The 20,867-nt window shown below is 37.7% G+C and overlaps 1 protein-coding gene across 5 annotated transcripts in view; it reads right to left on the bottom strand.

Moving 5' to 3' along the window:
* Positions 1-20,867, bottom strand: part of LYST (lysosomal trafficking regulator) — an 86,060-nt gene that overhangs the window by 7,643 nt on the left and 57,550 nt on the right. For 4 of the 5 annotated variants that reach the window (XM_075089442.1, XM_075089444.1, XM_075089445.1 and 1 more), the window contains 21 exons: positions 20,313-20,465; positions 18,678-18,869; positions 17,875-18,053; positions 16,514-16,720; positions 15,005-15,181; positions 14,447-14,523; positions 13,298-13,486; positions 12,401-12,546; positions 12,222-12,318; positions 11,470-11,531; positions 11,046-11,101; positions 9,879-10,031; positions 9,310-9,554; positions 8,544-8,610; positions 7,495-7,651; positions 6,973-7,113; positions 6,347-6,564; positions 4,778-5,008; positions 3,887-4,076; positions 2,843-2,979; positions 2,033-2,131 (listed from right to left, as the gene is read on the bottom strand). In XM_075089442.1, the coding sequence (XP_074945543.1) occupies positions 2,033-2,131; positions 2,843-2,979; positions 3,887-4,076; positions 4,778-5,008; positions 6,347-6,564; positions 6,973-7,113; positions 7,495-7,651; positions 8,544-8,610; positions 9,310-9,554; positions 9,879-10,031; positions 11,046-11,101; positions 11,470-11,531; positions 12,222-12,318; positions 12,401-12,546; positions 13,298-13,486; positions 14,447-14,523; positions 15,005-15,181; positions 16,514-16,720; positions 17,875-18,053; positions 18,678-18,869; positions 20,313-20,465 (3,173 nt within the window). Of the gene's footprint in view, positions 1-2,032; positions 2,132-2,842; positions 2,980-3,886; positions 4,077-4,777; positions 5,009-6,346; positions 6,565-6,972; positions 7,114-7,494; positions 7,652-8,543; positions 8,628-9,309; positions 9,555-9,878; positions 10,032-11,045; positions 11,102-11,469; positions 11,532-12,221; positions 12,319-12,400; positions 12,547-13,297; positions 13,487-14,446; positions 14,524-15,004; positions 15,182-16,513; positions 16,721-17,874; positions 18,054-18,677; positions 18,870-20,312; positions 20,466-20,867 lie in introns of all 5 variants that reach the window. The other variant, XR_012659933.1, reaches the window with a different exon arrangement.

The following is a 20,867-nucleotide window of genomic DNA, read 5'->3' as shown; positions in this document are numbered from 1 at the left end:
GAAAAGCAGGCAGCTATGTATCTACATTTAAATAGCAGTTCTGTTGTTTACTCCAAGTGATCACCTTCAGCACTTGAGTGGAGAATTTAAATGATCACTGCCCAGTTTTACTCAAACAGATTATTAAAGTGCGCTCTCTGTTTGCAAGACAACCCTAATAGTCAAGAAGTGAAGGCTGGAATAATTTGTACAGCCAGAAAGCCTTGGCTGAGGCTTTCCATGAAGGTATGACTTATTGTCAAGATAGATCAGTTTCAAAGCAGTGCTTCATTACTAATTTTTTGACCATCTTAAAGACTAGGAAAAACAGAGCACCTGAAGTACAACATTGAGGTATTTTTGAATTCTGACGGCACACCTTTGAATTCCCATATCCAATTAACAACATGCTATCTGTTTTACACCTATGCATTGAATGTATATAAATGTGAAACAGGGCAAAATATTCACATTTCAAGTACTGCATTATAACAGACTGCTCACTTTATCACCGAACAGCTGACAAGATGCATACAGAACAGATGCTAGGAAGCACATTTGCATTCCCTGCAGCCCTGACTTTGGTAACTGGCTCAACAACAGGAGCTACAAAATTGGCACAAGGTCAGTCTGCCTGGGCATGTAAAACTGTCACTGCTGAGAAATTCAGCAAAAATGGTCTCAAAGACAACATCTGTACAGCTGAACAAAAAAAAATCACTTATTTCTAGGAAACGCAGGGTAATTAAGAATCATAACCCTGCTACTAGAGTCTCTTTTTAGCATTGCAGAAGGCAAGTATATTGAATTTCTATTTCAGTATCTTGAAAAATTTTAACTGGTGTCCAAGTTTCAGTACAGGTTATTTACAAGCTCACTGTTCTGGTGAGCAGTTGAGGTGCCTAACTTAAGATCCAACAGGTTGAAGCTTGCAGGCTTCAAGCTCTACTTAATTTTTTAAACTCAAAGTGCTGCTGAGCTCAGGAAGCCTGAGTGGCAGATCACCAGAAACTAGAAGAAAGCCAGGGAAGAAATCACTATGTTTGTGTGCTTCCCAGTCTCAGCATCTGCTGTTTGCCACCGTTGAAAACAGGAAATTGGGTAGGCATAGCACATCATACCAAGGATCCCTCTAGCCCATGCTAATGTAGGGATTCAAAAGCATTAAGAGTACAATATGACAAATACGTCTGCCAATACCACTATCTGTATCAAGCTAAATTTGAGAAGTTTAGTTTAGCTGTTGCTATGGGTAATCCTGCAGACAGATCTAAAATGACCTGTCAAGGAAGTTGCAAACTCTTTGTTAAAACTATGAAGAATAGAAATTACTGCTGGAGAAAGTCAGACAGAAGCTCAGAAACTCAGTCTGAACCAGAAGATGAATTTAGAGTTCTATTTGTGGTTTTATACAATGCTTTTTACCACATAGTATCAGGGCAATTTCTATTAGTATCTTGATATCTTCCACTAAACATATTAAATAATGCAAGTTACTTTTCTCCCTTACCTCCTCACAGCTTTTCCCCTTGGGGAATATGACAAAGGGAAGAGGCTTAGTGGTTAATACATACACTGCCAGAGATTTCATCCCAGCTCTCTGTAGTGTAAGTGCCTTCTGCATTCTAAATGCTGTTTACTTTGGGGAAATGCATTCCACAGTGTGTTAAGGCTTTGAAAGGCTCTGTCCCCTTCACAGAAGTTACTCCTTAGCGTAGGGAGCTCCATTGTGCCAGAGAGCTTCAATTCCAAGCCCTAGCCTGAATAGTCAGAGCTGTATGTGTAATCATTTATGCACCCAGATGATGAGGGCTGACTAAAGGCTGGCAGTATGTGAACAACAGATTAAAAAAAGCCCACAAATAAACATGCTGACATAAATCTATTTAACAATGTCAAAGAGGATCCTTCAAAAATAAATACTAAACAAGCACTTGATCATTTTAGCAATTGTCCTGAACATGTTCCCCTTTTCTCACTTGTCCTTTAAAAGAGACTGTAATAGCGAACATAGCTAAATCCTTAAATATAAATCCCATCCAATGGAACTTACCATATTGCTAGTGAATCTGTTCATATATGCTGTGATGACACCAGATTTACTACCTGTGAACAGCTGACAACTGTCTGGCACCCAAGCACAACTTGTTACCTCAGAAAGACAAAACAAAGCCAGAAAAATTAGAACAAAAACTATTCTAATTGCTATTTTCATTAGCCATAGCAATTGGTCAAACTGGTTCTTTATTGGTTAGCCTAAGAAAAGCTAAAGAAATCCAAGAATTAAAATATACCTGCTCTAGTTTGTATTTGCTATTACTTCAGAAACAAAGTAAAGAGGGAAATTCTGCGTAGCCCAGAATTCACAGCCAAAGAGCAGTGAACTGCTGCAGACTTTTAGATCTACAGCCACATCAGCCAAAGTCTTTTTGGTAGAATCTCATCAACCATTGAAGTGTTACAGAGATTACGCAGTGTTCCTTAACAATCTTTTAGACAGTCTTTTTCAGAGGAATCCTAAACTATAGTCGAGTTCTGTTTCTGATGCAAAGCATCTATAATTTCTTCCTATAATCATTTTTCTTGATCCAGAACATAAGGTTTTATAAATCCACACCAATATTCCATGGGAGGGAAAAGCTGCAAAAATCAACTGCATTCAGAAGGGATCTTTACCTAGTACAGGAACACATCCAGGAGCAAGATACACTGGACCAATGAGGGACCAAAAGAGAATCAAACAGATTAAAACCAATTGTGTTTCAATGCTCATCTCCAATAAAAACGAAAGCAGGAGTACCTATTGCCACTTAGACTAGCAATATTGAACTGAAGACCAAAAGATTGATTTTTTTCTTTTTACCTGATGGAACTGTGAACTCTGTATAAAATTTACTGGAGGTTCACTTTGCTTGCTTTTCAGTCGTAGAATGTTATCGGCATATCCCCAGCTCAGGATAGCTGACCACTGAATATCAGTACTGTGCATGCTTCTCACACCTGAAGGAAGGCATATAATATTGTGTCACATATGCAACCAAAGAGTTGCTCACCTTGAGAGTCAACAACAAATATCTCAGGTCCATGTTCTACCACAAGCTAGGATATAAAAAACTCCAAAGTTTCAAAATAAGACATTTTCTGTTAGGCTATGGCTTAATCTGCAATGTACTTTAAACAAAGTTTTCAGAGACTATGTAAACATTCAGTGTTCTCCAAAGACAGTTTGCAACCTGGACAAAGCTTTTTTGCAGAATTGTTGTGTCTATTGGGAGTGGCTGCCAATACTTCTCAGCTAGAGAAATGATTGTTCATAACTTCAAGGAGAATGTTACTTATTTTTGTTGACTAAATGTGAAGCTGTTTATTTTTAAGAAAAACTTTCACTAGTGCATGTTACAAACAAAAGAAGAGCATGAGAAGCTTTATACATTATCACTAAGAATCCCTCTGAGAAGTTTATCTGAAAGCAGAAGACCCTTCACCTCTGCTTTTTACTGATAACTTCCCTCATTCTTTGCCTCTAAAAACCATTCCTTTAATTCTCCTTTCCACTGCCACATGTTCTTTTCACCTGTTCTTCAGTTTTTCTTTGACTCAGTCTGCTGGAAGTGAAGTTAAACCCTCATGCTCTGGCCTCTTTAATTGCAAAAATCAACTTAATTACAACATGCCTCTAAGTAGTTTTAAAAATTAGAATACCCACCCCTCCAGATATGATATCACATGTGGAAGCTGTTACTAGGTTTATAAATCATTCTTTGGCAAAAGAGACTAAATTTGGGAAGTTTGCTGGAAAATTAGATTTAGCATTAGAATTGTAAATTAAACATAGCATTAGATTTACATTTTTTATTGCTCATTTTCATATGTATTGTCCTCTACATGCACAAGCACAAATTCATACCTTGCTCCTTGCTATATATCATCAAAAGGCAAAACTTGCGGGACAAACCACAGATAGCTTTAGTTGGTAAAGCCTGGAGGGAGCCAAACCTTTCTCCATGTGGTTGGCTAAAGCAGACAACAGGATCTGGAGCACTTGGGGAACCAACATATTCTCCCCACTTCAATCCTTTTATCCATGGTAATGGACTCTAAAACAAGTACAAATAAGATGGAAATTAAAAGGTGGTAAAAGGTTTTCAGAAAAATATTATTTCTTTAAGCAAGGGAGAATTATTCATATCACGCTCCTGTAAGCAATCACATGGTAAGGACTGCTGAGGTATTCCAAAAATACTAGGAAGACAAGTAGGAAGCACTGTAGTATCATCAGCTCAATTGTTGGCTTGAAGAAGTGCAAGAACTCCCTTAAAGGGCTGAGATGGAAGCTTGTAGCCCAGGTAGTTTAGTGAAAAATACAGATCTCTTCAAATGCAAGAATTCAGTTTCTCACTGGACTTTAGGGAAAACAAGTGTTTTTAAGTGAAGAAAGTTGAACTGTCCTACGGACAATGAAAAGTTGAGGATGGAGGAAAGCACAGTGCATCCTTACCTACTGTAGGTTTGCACACAGATTCCAGAATTCATAACTGAAAGTATGGAACTGGTTAAGTGAAATGCTTTCCAACACCTATTTGCTATGACCAAGGTAAATTCAGATCTTAGTTTGACACAAAATATATCACAAATGCATGAAAATAATTTTCAATATCACTTTTCTGATTTCGTGTTTTTTCTTTACAGTACAATATGGGCAGTAAATTGCAGTTTTAAGAAGGAAACTAAACATGGGGTACAATAATTACAGCATATGAATATTAATTAAACCATCTTGCAAATCGAAATGACTTACTGGATAAATTATTTCTTTAGTGTGTTCTCTGGTCTCTCTGAAAGCAAACTGCACTAGTAATCCCATGGCAGCAGGGAGTTCTCCTTCCATGATAAGCCTGGATCCAGGTCTGCTAACATGTGCTGCATGGAACAGCTGGCGAGGTGTTTGACCATATGTTTTTATCATTGTTTCAAGGGCTCTTCTCTGAACAGGATCTTCAACAGCAGAAACATCCATCCCAAAATAGGTCTAGAGAGAAAAACCAGGAGGGGCAAGAATAAGCTTGTCCAAGCATGTCTTTGGGAAAAGAGTTGTCAACACATGCACACAAATTGAGAGGCAGACCCTTCAGCTGTTTGGTTAAGACTTGGCCCAAAAGCCATCCCACAACGGCTGTGCTGACTAAAGAGCCACTGGGAACAGTAACCTCATCTCCAATAAAGAAGTGGTGACAACCACCACTTCAAGATTTATCACGTGAGCTGCTCCTACCTGTATTCCGTGACTAATTTCTGTAGTACACCTTTACCAATCTGTGCAAAACCAGAAGGGTTGCCAATGATAAACAGTAACTTCAAAATGTTTGTTTTCTGTGCCTCTTTTTGATCAAGCTATTAAAATCTGGTTTGGGGTGGAGAGGGAAGAACCACCTTCATACTTCAGGAGTGGAAATTCTTTCCTTTCTCTACTTGTCTTTTTCACATCTTACTGTGTACCACATACTTTTCCTCAGACACACTGACAAAGGCCTCAACTTTTCACTTTGAAAAACAATGCACACACTCAAACTTAATATTTGAAATTTAAGGTAACAACCACCATATCAATACTTAAGCACAAAAAATGGAAGAGAAAGGAAAGCATTTGGATGGCTACTTGAAAAGAAAAAGCCACCACTGCCAAACACTAGTGTTGTATAGCTCTTCCAGCTATAGAATGCTATAGACCAGAACACATCTGAATGCATTTGGCACCAGGACTGCCTGGCTGAGCAAACCTTGTGATAGTAGGGACTGAAGCTAAAGAATACAGTTCAAGATATCTGCATTACAGTTTAGTGAAACTCTGCAATTCTTTATAATAATTGACGCCTTATTTGAAATTAAATTTTCTGAAGGGTTAAGTGCTTATTAGAGGCATAGTACACAAGATGTATATGAAGGAAAGAACACAAATAAGGAGCTCAGGACAAACTGAACTATTTTAATCTGATCAAAAGCTGCAGCACAATCTACCTAAACGAAAGGCTTCTTTTGAATGAGATGGAAGCAAGTACACACAAAACAATACCCGTGTGCCACTGCAAACAACTACCCAGAAAGTCTAAAGCCCACACTTGCTCAGCCCCATGCCCATTCTCAAGGCAAGAATGACAAACACAAATTCACAAGGTCTTACGACAGGCCCTGGGAGCTTATCAGTTCTGTATTGAACTAGTTAAAGCCTTTTCTTATTCTTCAACACTTCACAAGCAAGGGATCTTGCTTCTTGCTGGATGATTTCCAAGCAAGTCAGACTGAACTTTGCCCCATTAAGTTACCAAGTACAATGAACACACACACTGGTTAACAAATACTTAATACTTACTGCAGGATGAAAGACGTTAATAGCCTGAACAGAGGCCTTGCCTTTTTGCTTATAACCGAACACCAAGTCAATCCAGTGACAGATTGTCTGGGAAACATGGTCAGACTCCAAAGCCTGACGATGAATCAAGATGAACAGACGAGGATCGTTACGAGCCCAAGGTGGAAGGTTGACATGGTTAACTCTGTCACCATTTTGACGTATTCCAAAATCAAAACCTAGAAACAAGGGTGTGAACATTCCAACATTTTAGTTGACAGTAACTTCAGAAAGGTCTTTACAGGGCTCTATGAAAGCTAACCATTAAGCACAATGACTGATTGCTGATCAACAAGACAGCACCACTAACAAGCCCCCCCAACACATTCAAACTGTACACACTCAATCAAATAGAAAAATCAGACAATAGAAAACTCCTTTGCACCTCTGAAGTAATTATGGAAAAACTTCCCTTAAGTCCTACATAACAGCTTTGGTAGTATATCCCACAAATTCGTGCCAGATTTCTCCCATACATCTACTGCTTGGCACATTCAGTCAAGGGATATAAGCATCTTCGGTTTCAACCCATAGGCTCAACTGTACAGCTGTTTTGGAGATACAGTTTTGGTATCCTCTTAGTATACCTTCTCTGTTAACCAGAAAGTCGGGGAGGTAGAAGAATTCTGGGATAAGCTCCTTGACATCAGTCATTGATTCGTATGAAGAGAGTCGCCAGGTTGTATTGGTAGAGTGAAAAGTTCTGTCTGGGATGTCAAAACTTTGATCTGTAGAGAGATCCAAACTGAATTTGTTGCATTGATGATGGACACGATAACATTTGCACATCTGCAGCTTCAAGTAGGTAACTGCTGAGATCATTTAGAAATCTTATATCTCAATTACTATGTGTTATATGTGGACTGCAAGTCAAATAGGTCAGCTTTTTATTCTACATACACTAAGGTATAAATACAAGATGTACAGCTTTATGGACCAGCTTGATAATTTCGGAATGGATCTGTTGTGTAAGCCTACCAGATTTAATTGTACTGAACTCTGCTATTTGGAATTTATAAACTGTGCTAAACAGAGTAACATACAGCATTCCTGGGTCACCAGGGCAAGGCCCAGATGTGAAAGACAAGTGCAAGCAAAAGTAGCCTTACCCTGATAGGCTAAAAACATTTTAGTAAAAGGTGGCAGCCTAACTAGGAAATGAAGCACAGTTCCGCTGTTGGAATAATGAGATCCATAGTGATACGGTTGTACTGGGGGCATTGGATCATCTTCTCGTGCTCCTTTACGGTACTCTTCTTCCAAATACTAGAAAAGTAGTAGAAAAAAAGATATCACAAGTCTCCTACTTAGAGACTGCATTCGAGTAACAAAAATAAGAGCTTAAGGTTTTTTTTAGGAATAAAACTTAATTTTTAGTGGAACATACATTTAAAAGTAATTAGGAACCAAATACATTTTAGTGTCTAGAGACATGTGATCACTTTTACAATCCAGTTAGGTATCAAAGTTTTAAACCAATTTAAATGACCTGTTTTCCGTTAGTTATTACTTTTGCTCCCCTGCCACCCCCACTCTTTTCTAACACTGCAGAGTCATTTTACAGGCTTTTCAATACTAAGTGGAAAACAATATTTGCAAATACACTAGACCATGATGATACAGACACAAGTTTGAAAGCCCAGCTGCAGACGCTTTCCATCCACAGCATGTTGTTGTTCCCTACAGCCTTTAAAACATTCTAAAAAGCAGAAATCAAAGAGCACTGCAATCATAGTAGGGCATGTTAAAATAACAGAGTACTGGAGGGAAAACAGCTTTTCCATTATCAAATGGAAAGAATAGCTACAAATTCCACCAAAGTGGAACTCAAAGAGCAAAAAGTTATCTTCCTGATCCTTAGGGATCTTTAAATATATATGTTCATATGTAGGAAGATATCAATTTAACCTCCTCAGCAGTATCACATGGAAAGACTAAATTGATTTATGATTTCAGGTTACACGAACAGACAAATACAGGTTCTGAGCATGTTAAAACAATTACCAGGAAACATAACATACTGAAAATGAGAATTCCATAGACATAGAATACTGGATTTGTGGTTTCTTTTCCCCCATCAATATGCATTAAAAAAAAATCAAAGCTCCATATCATTCATACACAGGAAAAAGGCAAGAAGCAAAGTTATCCAAATTACCTTATAAGTATCCACATAACGATCCTCTTTTTCTTTCGACTGCACAGCAATTGGTTTAATCAGATTTCTGTAACAAAAGTAGTACTGATATCTTGTCATTTTTATAAACATGTTGAGTCACACCATTTAATAACACGTTATTAAGAATAACACCTTTAGTGCCATGAAAAGGCCAAGCAAAATTTAATAGCCAGTGCTAAAGGCAAACTCAGATCCACAAGCTGCCCCATAGGACAGTAACAGGCAAGCAAACGCTAAGCACCTCTGTCAAATCAGAGGCATCATACAAAGGCAAACATTTGTGCGCACAAATGTTAAATTACCTTAACAAATTTATTAGGGTGGGACAATTCACTTCAATCTAGTCACAGTGAACACAGTGTGACTTTGTAACTGGCCATATAATTTACAACATTATCTCCTTATCTATTTCATTTTTGCTAATTGCCCTGGAAGTCTTTAATCACACAAATTTAAACATACAGCTTCTATTTAAATCTATGGACTATACATATCATATTAAGACAGGATCTAAGTCCAATTTACAGCATCCTTTCAATATACACACTCATAATAGTATGCATTTTATTTTAATGTCTGAGGTGAAGCAGCCACTTATAAAAAGCCCAAGTTATTGTGGATGAGGCTTGTCCCTGCATAGTTCCATTCATGTATGTGCGCAGCTTAGTACAACGAAGTTAAAAAGCTACACTGCAGTATCAGTTCAAGTATTTGGAAATAACCAGTTCCAAACATTTCATATTACCTATATACCGATGGATCATTTAGGTCCAGCGTTTCACTGGTGTAGTCAGAAAGTATAAAAGGAAATACTGGATATTGCATGAGATCATTGAAGGAACGGCCCGCATGCTTGTTTAAATGAGTCAGATATTCAAAGTTAGTAATCTGTCCTGTACACCACAGGTGGGTCAAAGCAGTAATGTTTCCATATTCCAAAAGGTTAGGCAAATTGTTAGTTAAGATGTTGTGGTACACATCATCACGGACCTAGAAGAAAACACCATAGATTTAATAATTTAAAAAGCTTCAAACTACCAAGACTTACTAAGTTTATCTCATTTTACAGATTTCTGCTGTAATGGAATAATGCTTAGTAGTACTAAGATCCTTTAATGTCTTAGTACATCGGAGAAGTGTTTTACATTATTGTATTTGCCCAGAAGTCTAGCTGGGCAAATTTTTTTCCAAAGGTATTAAGCAGAGTTTAATTAATCCATACAACAGGTCTCATTAAAAACTAATGCACAAATGCACATGATAAAGACACAGCAAAATGCTTTGGTTTAGTATTATCCATCAGTGCCACGCTACCTTTGTATTATCAAAAGCCAAGAGTAAAGTTCTGCCGTTTGTTAGAAATATTTCCACAGCATTGTCTCTTAACTGCCACCAGCGCTTATGAACTTCCTTAATTTCCTCATAGGTCCAGGAAAATGATGCCGGTTCAGTTTCTCCATGAAAACTCTGCAGAATTTGCAATTGAAAAAGTTATTTTAAATGGTATGTTCTTCCAAACAAGAAACCCTTCAATGGGGCCAGTTTATAACCATACAGCATATAAGGCAAACTTCTATTTTGTTGTGATGCTTTAAGACATCGTTGTGATTTTCTTCATATATGTTTCCCACCCTCCACTGTCAAGGCTGTGGGCAGACAGCTGCTCTAGTTCCCTAGCCGATGCTGGCAGGCAATGCCAGACTTTCACTGGCTCTAAAGCTAAAAGTATTGGACAGCCAAACCAGAGCACGCAAAGCTTTGCCATGAGTCACAATTCTGACAGTATTATGAAGGACAAAGCAGCAAAACAGCTGGTAACGTCTTAAGCCACAGGAGCTGCGTGCTTAGTGGATGCAAAGAAGGGCTGCCTGAGAATAATTTAAGACTTTCAATAGTATAACCCATATCTTGATATTTTTTTTTTTAAACATCTATCTGTAGTATGTATAAACTTAAATACATCAGAGCCTTTGTATATCAGAAGGATTAGGTCAATTCCAGTTTCCTCCATGGAACAGTCTTCTCTTGTATAGGGTAAGGGAAGAGCTAGAACATCCTATATAATGGAAAATTCAAGAATCAGATGCTGTAGAGTACAGCACAATTCATACACTTGAGAGCTTCTGTACTTCCTAATGCTTCAGCTTCCAGTAAGGCAGGTTCTCAGGTACAGACCAAAGCAGGCTCTGTGCACTTATGCCAATGAACTCAGAGCAGTGGAGAGCAAGGTGCAGAAGCCTCCCCACATCACCCCCTCCTCATTCCCTCCCAGCCCCACATATTTCCTGTTTTCTGCTATCACCACCGATTTCACAGCCAGGGGCAAAAGAAGCAACACTGAACCCAAACTTATCAGTTTGGCTCGCCTTGTCCAGAGACCTCTAACTCTGGTACTCCAGTAATCTCAGTGACAGTAGAAAAAAGCTGCTCATGGTCATAGCATTGGAAAATTAAAGCTGGACAATACATTCGAATACTTACTGAATTTTCAATTGTGTCTGAAGCATTGTCTTCAACAAAATACATGCCACATTTTCCTGCAGGAAAACACAGTTGCAAAAAGGTGCATGATATTACTATTTGTATAATGCATCTTAATATACCATTAATAGTGTCTGGGTGTTAAGAATATTAAGACTAGTACCTGAGCAAGACAGTACTTGACAAACAGAATTTAGCATTCCACATCTTTGAGAAAGTGGTCTGAAACTTTAAAACTTAACTACAGTCCAGGTAACACTGATGCGAACAGTAGGGAAGGGAGGCAAAACTGATCTATAATGTATATAATCCAGAAGAAGTCATGCAACAGCTCAATTACTTAAAAAAAATATCAGCCAAGTTTGTATATACAGGAGAATCTTAGACAAAAAGGATATTTATGAGGACTGAAAAGTGTACTTACCCAGCAGCAGTTCACCAGCAGTCTCTCTAGAAGGTGCTACGCTTATACATCTTCGATTAACTCTGAAATATTTGAAGTGTATTATTGCTTATGGATTTGTGTACCTTTCTGCACATACCGAAAATGAACAGCCTCAAAAGCTACAGTTGACAGAAGACTTTTCAACACTATGAGTAATGGTTCAAATTGCAAGGAGGGAAAGAAAACAGAACCTCAACTTTCTAGACTTGCACATCAGTGTATTTGCGTTTGTTTATTTCTTTGTGTGTTCTCTGCAGTTATTTTAGGCAGTATTAGTGCCTGTAATAGGTAGCAAATTGACACAACTGCAGAGTTGAGTAATACAATGGTAAAAGCAGAGAGGATGAAAATGCAGTTTGCTTCTGAACACTGAAGGGAAGACCTACCAGATCTAGTAGCACTGACTGTCTTAGGTATCAAAGTGGCAAGTAAAGAAATACCATCAGGTTATCCCATGGAAGTGCCATCCCCGTACCACACAAGATGGTATTTGCTTTTACTGATTTTTGAAGTCATGGAGGTAGACAGTTTTAAGACTTAGAAAACATACATGTTTGTTAGCTGTAATCTTTTGCTTATGAGTATAGCAAAACACCCTACCATTTCTGACGTTTGTCTATCTATCCCACTTGATTTTTTTTAAATGCTTATTTAGACACAAAAAAGTGAGGAGGACTGTTTCTTTGGAATGGGAGGAAGTGGGAGAGAGGTAAACGTTACCCAAACCCTACCTTATATGTTCGCTTGCAGCTTTGTCCTTCACAGTAGAAGAGTGAGAAGAATGTGTTTTGTCTTCAAATAGATAAGATAATGGAGTTTTTATCACACCTATAAAAAAGGAAAACATGCACAAGTAAGGCACTAATAGTCATTACAATTCAGATATACTCCTAGAAGATACTGTAATCACCTTCCTGTTTCTGCCTGTCTGGGAGAAGGTACTTGTTTGGAATAGTTAGGTAGCACCTCTGCAAGCGGCGCCTCTCTCTGTTTGGGCCCTCTGTTGGATCCAGTTGCCAAGAAGTTGGGTAATAGACAGGGTCATACCAGAGTGCTCTGAAAAAAACCAATATATGTTAGAGATGGGCAGCAGAAGCAGTCTATGTTCTTAGTTATACTGGTTTTCTTTAAATAGTAGGAAGGCAGAAGTGTCACGGTACTATACTGGCTATACTATATTTCTGAAATATATATATGCACACTATACTGTATTTCTGAAAAAGTATCAAAAGATTGAATTATGTAGTTTCTTTTCATGAGCTATCCCACTGACTGACTTAGGAGCTACCGCTGTAAGACTGCTCTTGAAGTTACTAATTCCAATGAAAACAGCAATTCAAAGCGTCTAGTACTATATCTTGAAAACCCAGCTGCTGCAAACATGATATAATACTAGTGTTGCAGTGGCAAAAATACCATTGCTTGGTTTCTTGTCAAAACTTATCTTTTGCTCTATGCAGATTAGCGAACACAGAATCTGGATGCTAATGTAACATTAGCCTATTATGTTACTCCATCAATGTAATGCAAGATATTAAAACTCTGACATTCTGCATTCTATTAGGCACAGCAAAATGTATCTGACAAAGAAAACCTGTCTAAATGGCATAGACATACTACTTGGCTACTCACCCTAAAAAAATAGGAGAATAAATCAAGTATTTTACAAGTCTAACATCAGATGATTAGCAAAAATAATTCTAATTTTAATATCATCTACATTTCATGCGCCTCCAAGTAGAATGAAAAGCACATATCAGGCATTGAGTCTCTCTTGCTTTTTCACTGAGATGACAGAACAACTTACCGATCATGGGTAAGCTGCTGAACAAGTTCCTGCCAATGTCTGCTGGCACTTAGCTCTGCCTTATACATCCCCCTGATGTGCTGGATTACTTTCTTCCTTTCCATTCCTTGTGACAGAGACACAGCCTGCGTGATGTCTCCAGCTATTTTAGAAATGTCTTTAGACTTTGTATCCAGACGTTGAAAGAGACTGAGGAAAAAGTTGTGTTTTAAAATGTCAAATAAACACACTGAAAAAGGAAGGCAAGACACCAAAACCCTTATAAAATTCAATCCATTTGGCAGCAGATATCCATAGTTCTTGTTACAGCAGACACAGAGGAATTTAGTCTACATAATCTTCATGATACTCATTAATACCTTCTGTTTCTTAGCCTTCTAAAAAAGCTATTACTTGCAGCCAAAGACACGCCAAGCCAATCAGAAGATCAATGGCTATATATTAGCATGCTTCACTGATTAGCGTATACTCATTACACTGAAAGTCTGAAGTAAGCAGAGTGATTTACCACTGCCCAAATCTCATAAGTTATTCAACATAATAAAGTCTTATCTCTTGTCTGGACAGACTTGACTAAACTGACCTTTACAGCTACTACAGTTGCCTGCACTGAAGCACGTGGTGTGCGCGCATCTCAGATCTGATTTTTATGGCAGAGCCTGAAATGTAAATTAATGAAAAGAACCTCTTAATGTACTACAACCTACCTAAATTTATATTAGGCCAAGTAGCAACAGTATGTAGCTCACAGAAGTGTTCAAATACTATGCTGAATATGATATTTTATTTGTTCAAGATCAGGGTTAGTTGCAGGGACATTTGCCTTACGTTCAATTGCACAGATCACAGCAACAGGAGACATGATCAGACAGATACAACAGCTGTAAAACTAAGGGCAAAATGGCAAATGTGCACAAACAGAGTCAGTACTCTGAAATGCATGCGATGCCATTTATTATATAACCTATCAAAATGCATATACCTACAATCAAGCTGTTTTTATAATGGTAAAATAAAAACCAGAAAGCTAGCAGTGTTGTTGGTTTGAAGAAGCTTCTCTAATAATCATATAGGCGACTTTGCAATGGGGTATGCTGAACAGAGAACATTCTTACAGAGTTCTTGCAGCCCCTTTTAGAAGGCACTTACTTTTGCCGATTATTAGCCGTTGTCTTCTCCCAAGCAGCTTTGTTTACACCTTCTTCCATCTCATATTTCTTCTGATCCTGAATGGAAGTTCAATACATTACTTTTTTCCAGTTGTACAAAATAAGGAAGCAGAAGCTACAGGATATGCCAATTTAAAAAAGGAAGACTGACAAAACTGCTCAACTGAGATCTTCACGGCATTTAAAACCCTCAAGAATTCATTTCAGTTACTGTTTTACGTTTAGAGATTTTTTTTTTTTTTGCAAGGAACCATAAAATTTATTTTTCCTGACAGTGAGATACACTAGTAGCTTATTATGAACTCTCACTTTTGCCTGGGTTAAGTAATACGCTTAACCAAGAAGCATTAGCACGTGAACTTGCTGTGAAGCATTGAGTATGTGACAGAAATAATCAGAACCCAAAGAGAATCCCCAAAAGCTTAAGCCATGCACCAAGCAAACAAAACAGCTGTCTGCAGTAAAACTCTGACCCCCATATAACAGACAATTGTCTCAAATATACCCAGTTTTTGAAGTAAAGTTTTTATTCACAAACCTCTTTCAAAGCTTTTATTAGATCAGGTTTTGGTCGTGGGCTCAGGGGAACGCATTTATAGCCACAACATTTTAATGTATTCACAAAGTCTCCTGCTGCTCTTTGTTCTTCTTTGGTCATTTCATTGCTGTGATTGTGCATTAGCTCATATAAATAGAGTGCTAATTTAGGTCCATGCTAAAAGATTAAAAGAAGGGAAGAGGGGAAAGAAGATGTATGGTCATTCTCATTTCCATAATACAACACAGAGCAGTTTTTTCCTCCAACTTTATTCCCTCTTCTGGTCAGCCTGGACAGGCTGCTTCTACTAATTTTTCTGGGATTTAAAGAAAACAGCTGCTTTAATGTTTGAAGACAAATTGTCATAAAACTAGAAACAACATGCTGGATTTAATCCTCCACATGATAAAACTTCCCCCAGCATCGTCTGACTTTTAAAATAGCTTACAGGAAAGCTACGTTTCTTTTCCAAATACTCAGCTCCTGCAGCCTTGTTTGTACTTCAGGAAATATGCACCACCAGAGACTCCTAATTTTGCATTCCAACATTGCTACACCTTGTTTGATTAACCAAAATAGAGCTGACAGATAATGAAGTTAAGCAGATACAGGCCATAAATGCACTCAACATGACACTCCCAAAGAAGCTGTTGCTATTATATTAGCTCTTTTCTTACTGGTGGAAGCGTTAATTGAATAATGTATATGTGATCATAAATGCGTGTCATAGGGTCATCTAGTAAGTACTTTCTCTCCTTAGTATACAGTGATTCAAACAGTGGCATGTTTTGCATCATTTACTTCATTCTTGCAGTTCCTGAAGTTCTTAAACATTGACATTCCTACCCAATTCCTGATCATGGCTCTAAAAAAAATGCTCTCAAGCTTGCACCACCACTGAGTACTATAAAAAAAAAAACTTTTCCTGACAAACTGAGAAAAGCAAGGACAAACTATTCAACTATTTTATTTAAGAACGTGGAATACACAATCCTACTTTAAGAAATAAATAAAGGCTAAATTATGAAAGATAAAAGTACTACTTTGATCCAGGACTGATTGCCTGTCAAAATCAAGCAACAATCAGTTCCTACAAGTTTCAGGAAGTCTGCAGATAGGGTTCCAAGGCAAGGGTAATTCCTTCGTTAACCTGATTTTTCAGGGTACCTTAACTTCAAGCATCTCCAGTACAATTCTTCATGTTAAAACTAGTACCACTTTCTGTTTCTGCACTACACAGACTATATGATGTTTGATGTGCTACAGAGTCAACATACCCAGATTTAATTCTGTCTTGCCTCTTACAAAACCATCCTCCCTCAGGATAATGTAGCAATCGCAGAGGTACACACAGGCATTTTGTAAGACACGACTTTGTCATTACACTAAACGTTGCTAGAGCAGCAGCGAACAACTTTAGCCACCCCCCATTCCAAATAATGGTAAAATTTAGACAAAAAAATTGAATATAGGTTTCACAGAACTTCTCTTAAACACTTTTGAGCTTACTTGCAAAGTTGGGCTAAGACAGTCACGCATAATCTCTTGATGGTTTACTTCATGTACCATCTCCAAAGCCTGCTTTCGCTCTTGTAGTGGCCTTGCCGGAGATAAGTTGTGCACAAGAAGCCTGCCAAGTTGTGTACGGAACGTGTCCTTACATGACAAGAGGATTCTCTTCCACTGCTGCTTCGGTGTGTTTGTCCTGCTGGTGCCCTAAGCAAGAGAGGCAATTTTTTAATATTACAGGGATAGGGGTTCCTTTATCAAGTTTTTCACATTACAAAACACACACAGTTAATACAATCAAGATGTAAGACAATAAGATTTCTCCACCAAAACAGTGTTTTTGTTTACTGATTATTATTATTATGGGTTAAAAGGTGTTATATTAAAAGTGAAAGAAGGGTTTTTTCATTCTAATAAAATATGCTTTTTTTTTTCCCTCTCAGTCTGCCACAATATTAGGAATACAACTCCTACCTAAACTGCATATTCAGTTAGAGGGACTATGCAACAAGCCAAAAAGTGAAAATTGTGATGTGGAAGGTTAAAAAAAAAACCAAAGGGGTTTTTTGCTTGCTTATTTTAATGAATAGCCCCTCTACAGTAATCACTAGTTTCTCAATGGGTTACCTCAAAAGAATAGAAACCAGGCATTGGTGCTCACAAAAAGAAACCTGACGTCTTTGAAAAGTTCTACAAGTACGGCATGATGGAAAGATACAGACCTAACAAACTTAATTTTCCAGAGCTAGAAAGGAAATTAGGTTGAGCTACTTTTTATAAAGATGACTTAAGGGAAAGAGGCAAGAAGCAGTAAGTTAAGTTTTCCAATAACACCATTTCAAATTACCCAGGTGAAACAGGATCACCTTGGAAAGGCTGACAAGCTAACTCCTGTATGCTAGAAAACTCTTAGCCCTTTGGCAACAACTGAAAGAAAGAGAAAGTTCTCCTTCCCCCCAGTTACATCACCAACTCTATATCATAGACACGAACTGCTCAGAAACCCTCCATCACCTGTGGATGAACAGCACATCTTGTTTTATCGGCTCCAGCAAACCTAAACCTTAAGGTTTAAGAGACAAAGCAAAATTGTGGACTAGGCAGACATCTATAACTTGTGTGCTTGTTCAAGGAGCAGAAATTTGCTAAATGTTAAGGTAAAAAAAAAAATCAGAACAGATGCATTTACTGTTTTACAACTGCAGAGTAACTGGGAAGCTGAACAAGAGTTTTTAATGCCACAGCTGAATTGACAGAGGCAGTAAGAAAAGCACTTATGGACAGAAGACTTGACGCATAAAGTTCCTAATAAAGGAACCTTATGAAATATGCTTTAATGTGGACTACATCTGATTACTTACAATGGATACTTTGATTCCTTCTACCAACATTTTGAACATCTCTTTAAGAAAAGGATTTGTTCTGTTAGGTGGTTCTTGCTGGCTTTCCTCTTCAGGAACTTCCAGCTGGGATGCTGAAAGTCTGCTTTGACTTGTGGTTTCCGTTATACCCAGTACATCAAGGCACTCTTCAGTAGACACTTAAAATTTAAGCAGCACATATTGATCAGTACCGTCTCAAGCAAGACAATCCTGCGATCCTTTAGGTGGCATTAAATCTAATATTGCCTTTACTCCTATACTTACCATACTTTATTTTAAAAATCCAAAAGTATTCCTTATTTCAATTCCCTTACACACCAATTTATTCAGCATTTCTAGTTAATCTCAGAGCCATTCAATTATTTGTCCCACATACTAAACTCTTTCTCTTGCTTCTGTGGAATCTGAACTAGCCCCCAGAGTCTTGTTAATAAATGTAGCCATTTCATAGAAACATGCAAACTGATCCATTTTAAGACAGCAGATGCTCCCTTTGGCAGAGTTAAATCTTCAGGTAATAATTCAGGCAGTTACCACATGAATGGACTAACATAGGATTAAAATAACTTGTTCAGTTCATTCAGATAAAAACTGTATCCAGATTGTCAGTTACATAATACCACAAGATGAATAACAAAATGATGCTTTATGGTTAAATCCATTAAACCAATGTCAATGGTATTACTTTCCTCTCAAACACTTCAGCACTCCAAAAGCAAGAATCCCTTTTTCATTTAGCACTACATTGGCTCTGTCAAAACAGAAACAAAAAGAAATCCTACCTAAATAAATGAGTCTGTTAACAGCTAGAACAGTCAGCCTCTGTAACCTTTGCACAAACTCAGTCTCAGTGGCTTGGATCGGATTTTCTTGGCTCATTCTCCGCTGCATCATCATGTTGAATTCCTCACTTGCAAGTGAACGCATTTTCATCAGCAGAGCATCAGACTGAGCAAGTGAAAACTTCCTGGAGCCTTTAAGTAGAGAAACATTAATAGCATCCTACTAAAATGTAGGAAAAATTAATCCTTCTGCAACTGCTTTCATCCTAAGATTTCACATCATTTAAGGAAAACATCTGAAATACATTAATGTTCGAAGGGAACATAAATGTCATTTGGGTGTTTGCCCAAATGTGTTCTTTTAAAAGCTTTCCTATTTGATAATAAATACATAAAATTCAAGAAGTGATACCATGAAAGGAGTTAGTCTCAAGATCAGATTTATTGTATAACTTGTATATTTTTTGCATAAAGCAGGTTCTAAAAAATTACTTTTATTCCTGACTTCACTGTATAATTAGGATAAAGGATTAAAAATTAATGATATAACAAAAAATTATTGCATATTGGTAACTAGCTTTATCAGCACAAATGACGAGGCAGTTATATTAACAGCTTATAAACAAACACATTTTGTATCCTACCTATTACCACTAATTTTGATAGAAGTACTATTTCTAGCTCATAAGAATAGTCCTTAAAGCTTTCTTGAAATGAACTGGTAGGCCTTGACTATACTTGCTTCTTTCTGAAATAACCATATTTTATTTATCTTTAGGGTCTTACCAGATTCACCAATAAAAATATTTTCACACTATTTACTAGGCTGCTGAGAGTGGCCTTGAAAGCTGACCGTATCAAGAGAGGGATTCCCAGAGTAAACCAGGAATAACAGTGTTGGGTTTTGGGTTTGTTTTGTTTGTTTGTTTTTAAACTGAAATACACATCAGGTTTTTAAATTATAACTTCTACACAGTCATAAATGCAGCTTCATTTATATGAGAGATACACAAAGTTTCCAGCCAGAAGACTCCAAAACCCTTACAGCATGATTCGCAAGCTATGAAATACAGAGAAAGTATCACTGCTAGAGCTAGAAGTGCACAAATGTTTTACAAGCACAACCACAGTGGAATCTAGGAATCTCACATTCCCAACTATTAACTTGGAGTGCCAGGTATTTACTTCAGGATGATCACTAATTAAAAGTTGGGCAACAATGCAACGTCCACATCATATCTGTCTTAGAGTTACAAGCACTAACTTCATTTTGGTATTTCTTTACTGTGAAGATGGCTATTAAAACTACTATGAATTACTTTAAAAACACCTTTACTTAGCAACCTGTGAATTGAAGAGAATCCCAAAAGAAGGTAACAATGGCTTTAGACACTGCAGCGAGAATAAGGTGACTGATGTTCCGTTTTTGTACTCCGCTCCCTCCTCCTAATACAAAAACCCCACAAGTTTAAAATGGGTACAGGCTACGCTATTCTAGAATATACATATTGATTTATAAAGCAAATCCACAGAAAAAGGAAAACAGGACATAACATTTGTTGTATCACTGAAGCTACAGTTTAAGAGTAATACCTGCAGGAGAAAGTACAAGAATACTATACTTTTGCTACTCACCAGCAATGCCTTTACGCTTTTGAAACATTGCACGATGGGGTGCAGATGGTGATGGGACTGAACTGGCCTGCTCCTGAGCATCTTGGTTTGCTGTAGTTTTTATTAATTCAATAGCTGCTTGAAGAACTCTTAGCTGCAGAACAACTGCCATATCTACAGAGAGGCATACAAAGGACATGTGACAGAATTTTTACCAAGTGTTTGTAAGAAGTAAAAGGACACAGCAAAACGTGTTAAGAGCTGTAAAACTCGATTCCGTGGAAGTCCCACGGGAAGTCACCTCACTATTCCACAGATACAGACAGTACACAGATGAGTTCTCATGGAAGAGCCATTGAATTTGATTACACTGAAATAAGCTAAATGAAACTGTATAGTACAATTCCATTTAAATACCGTTAATGAACTTCTACGGTTAACTGTTCAGATTAGCAGTACACAATTCTTTACCACAAGGCAGGCTCCTGAGGAAAACTACTACTTTGAGAACCATTTAGAAGAGAAAGAAGATCCATCACCAGGAAACTCCCCCTTCTCCCTTGGCAGGAATATTAA

Source organism: Phalacrocorax aristotelis, chromosome 3 (genome assembly GCF_949628215.1).
Source record: "Phalacrocorax aristotelis chromosome 3, bGulAri2.1, whole genome shotgun sequence".
Classification (NCBI taxonomy): Eukaryota; Metazoa; Chordata; class Aves; order Suliformes; family Phalacrocoracidae; genus Phalacrocorax; species Phalacrocorax aristotelis.
This window is presented reverse-complemented; position numbering and strand designations above follow the sequence as displayed.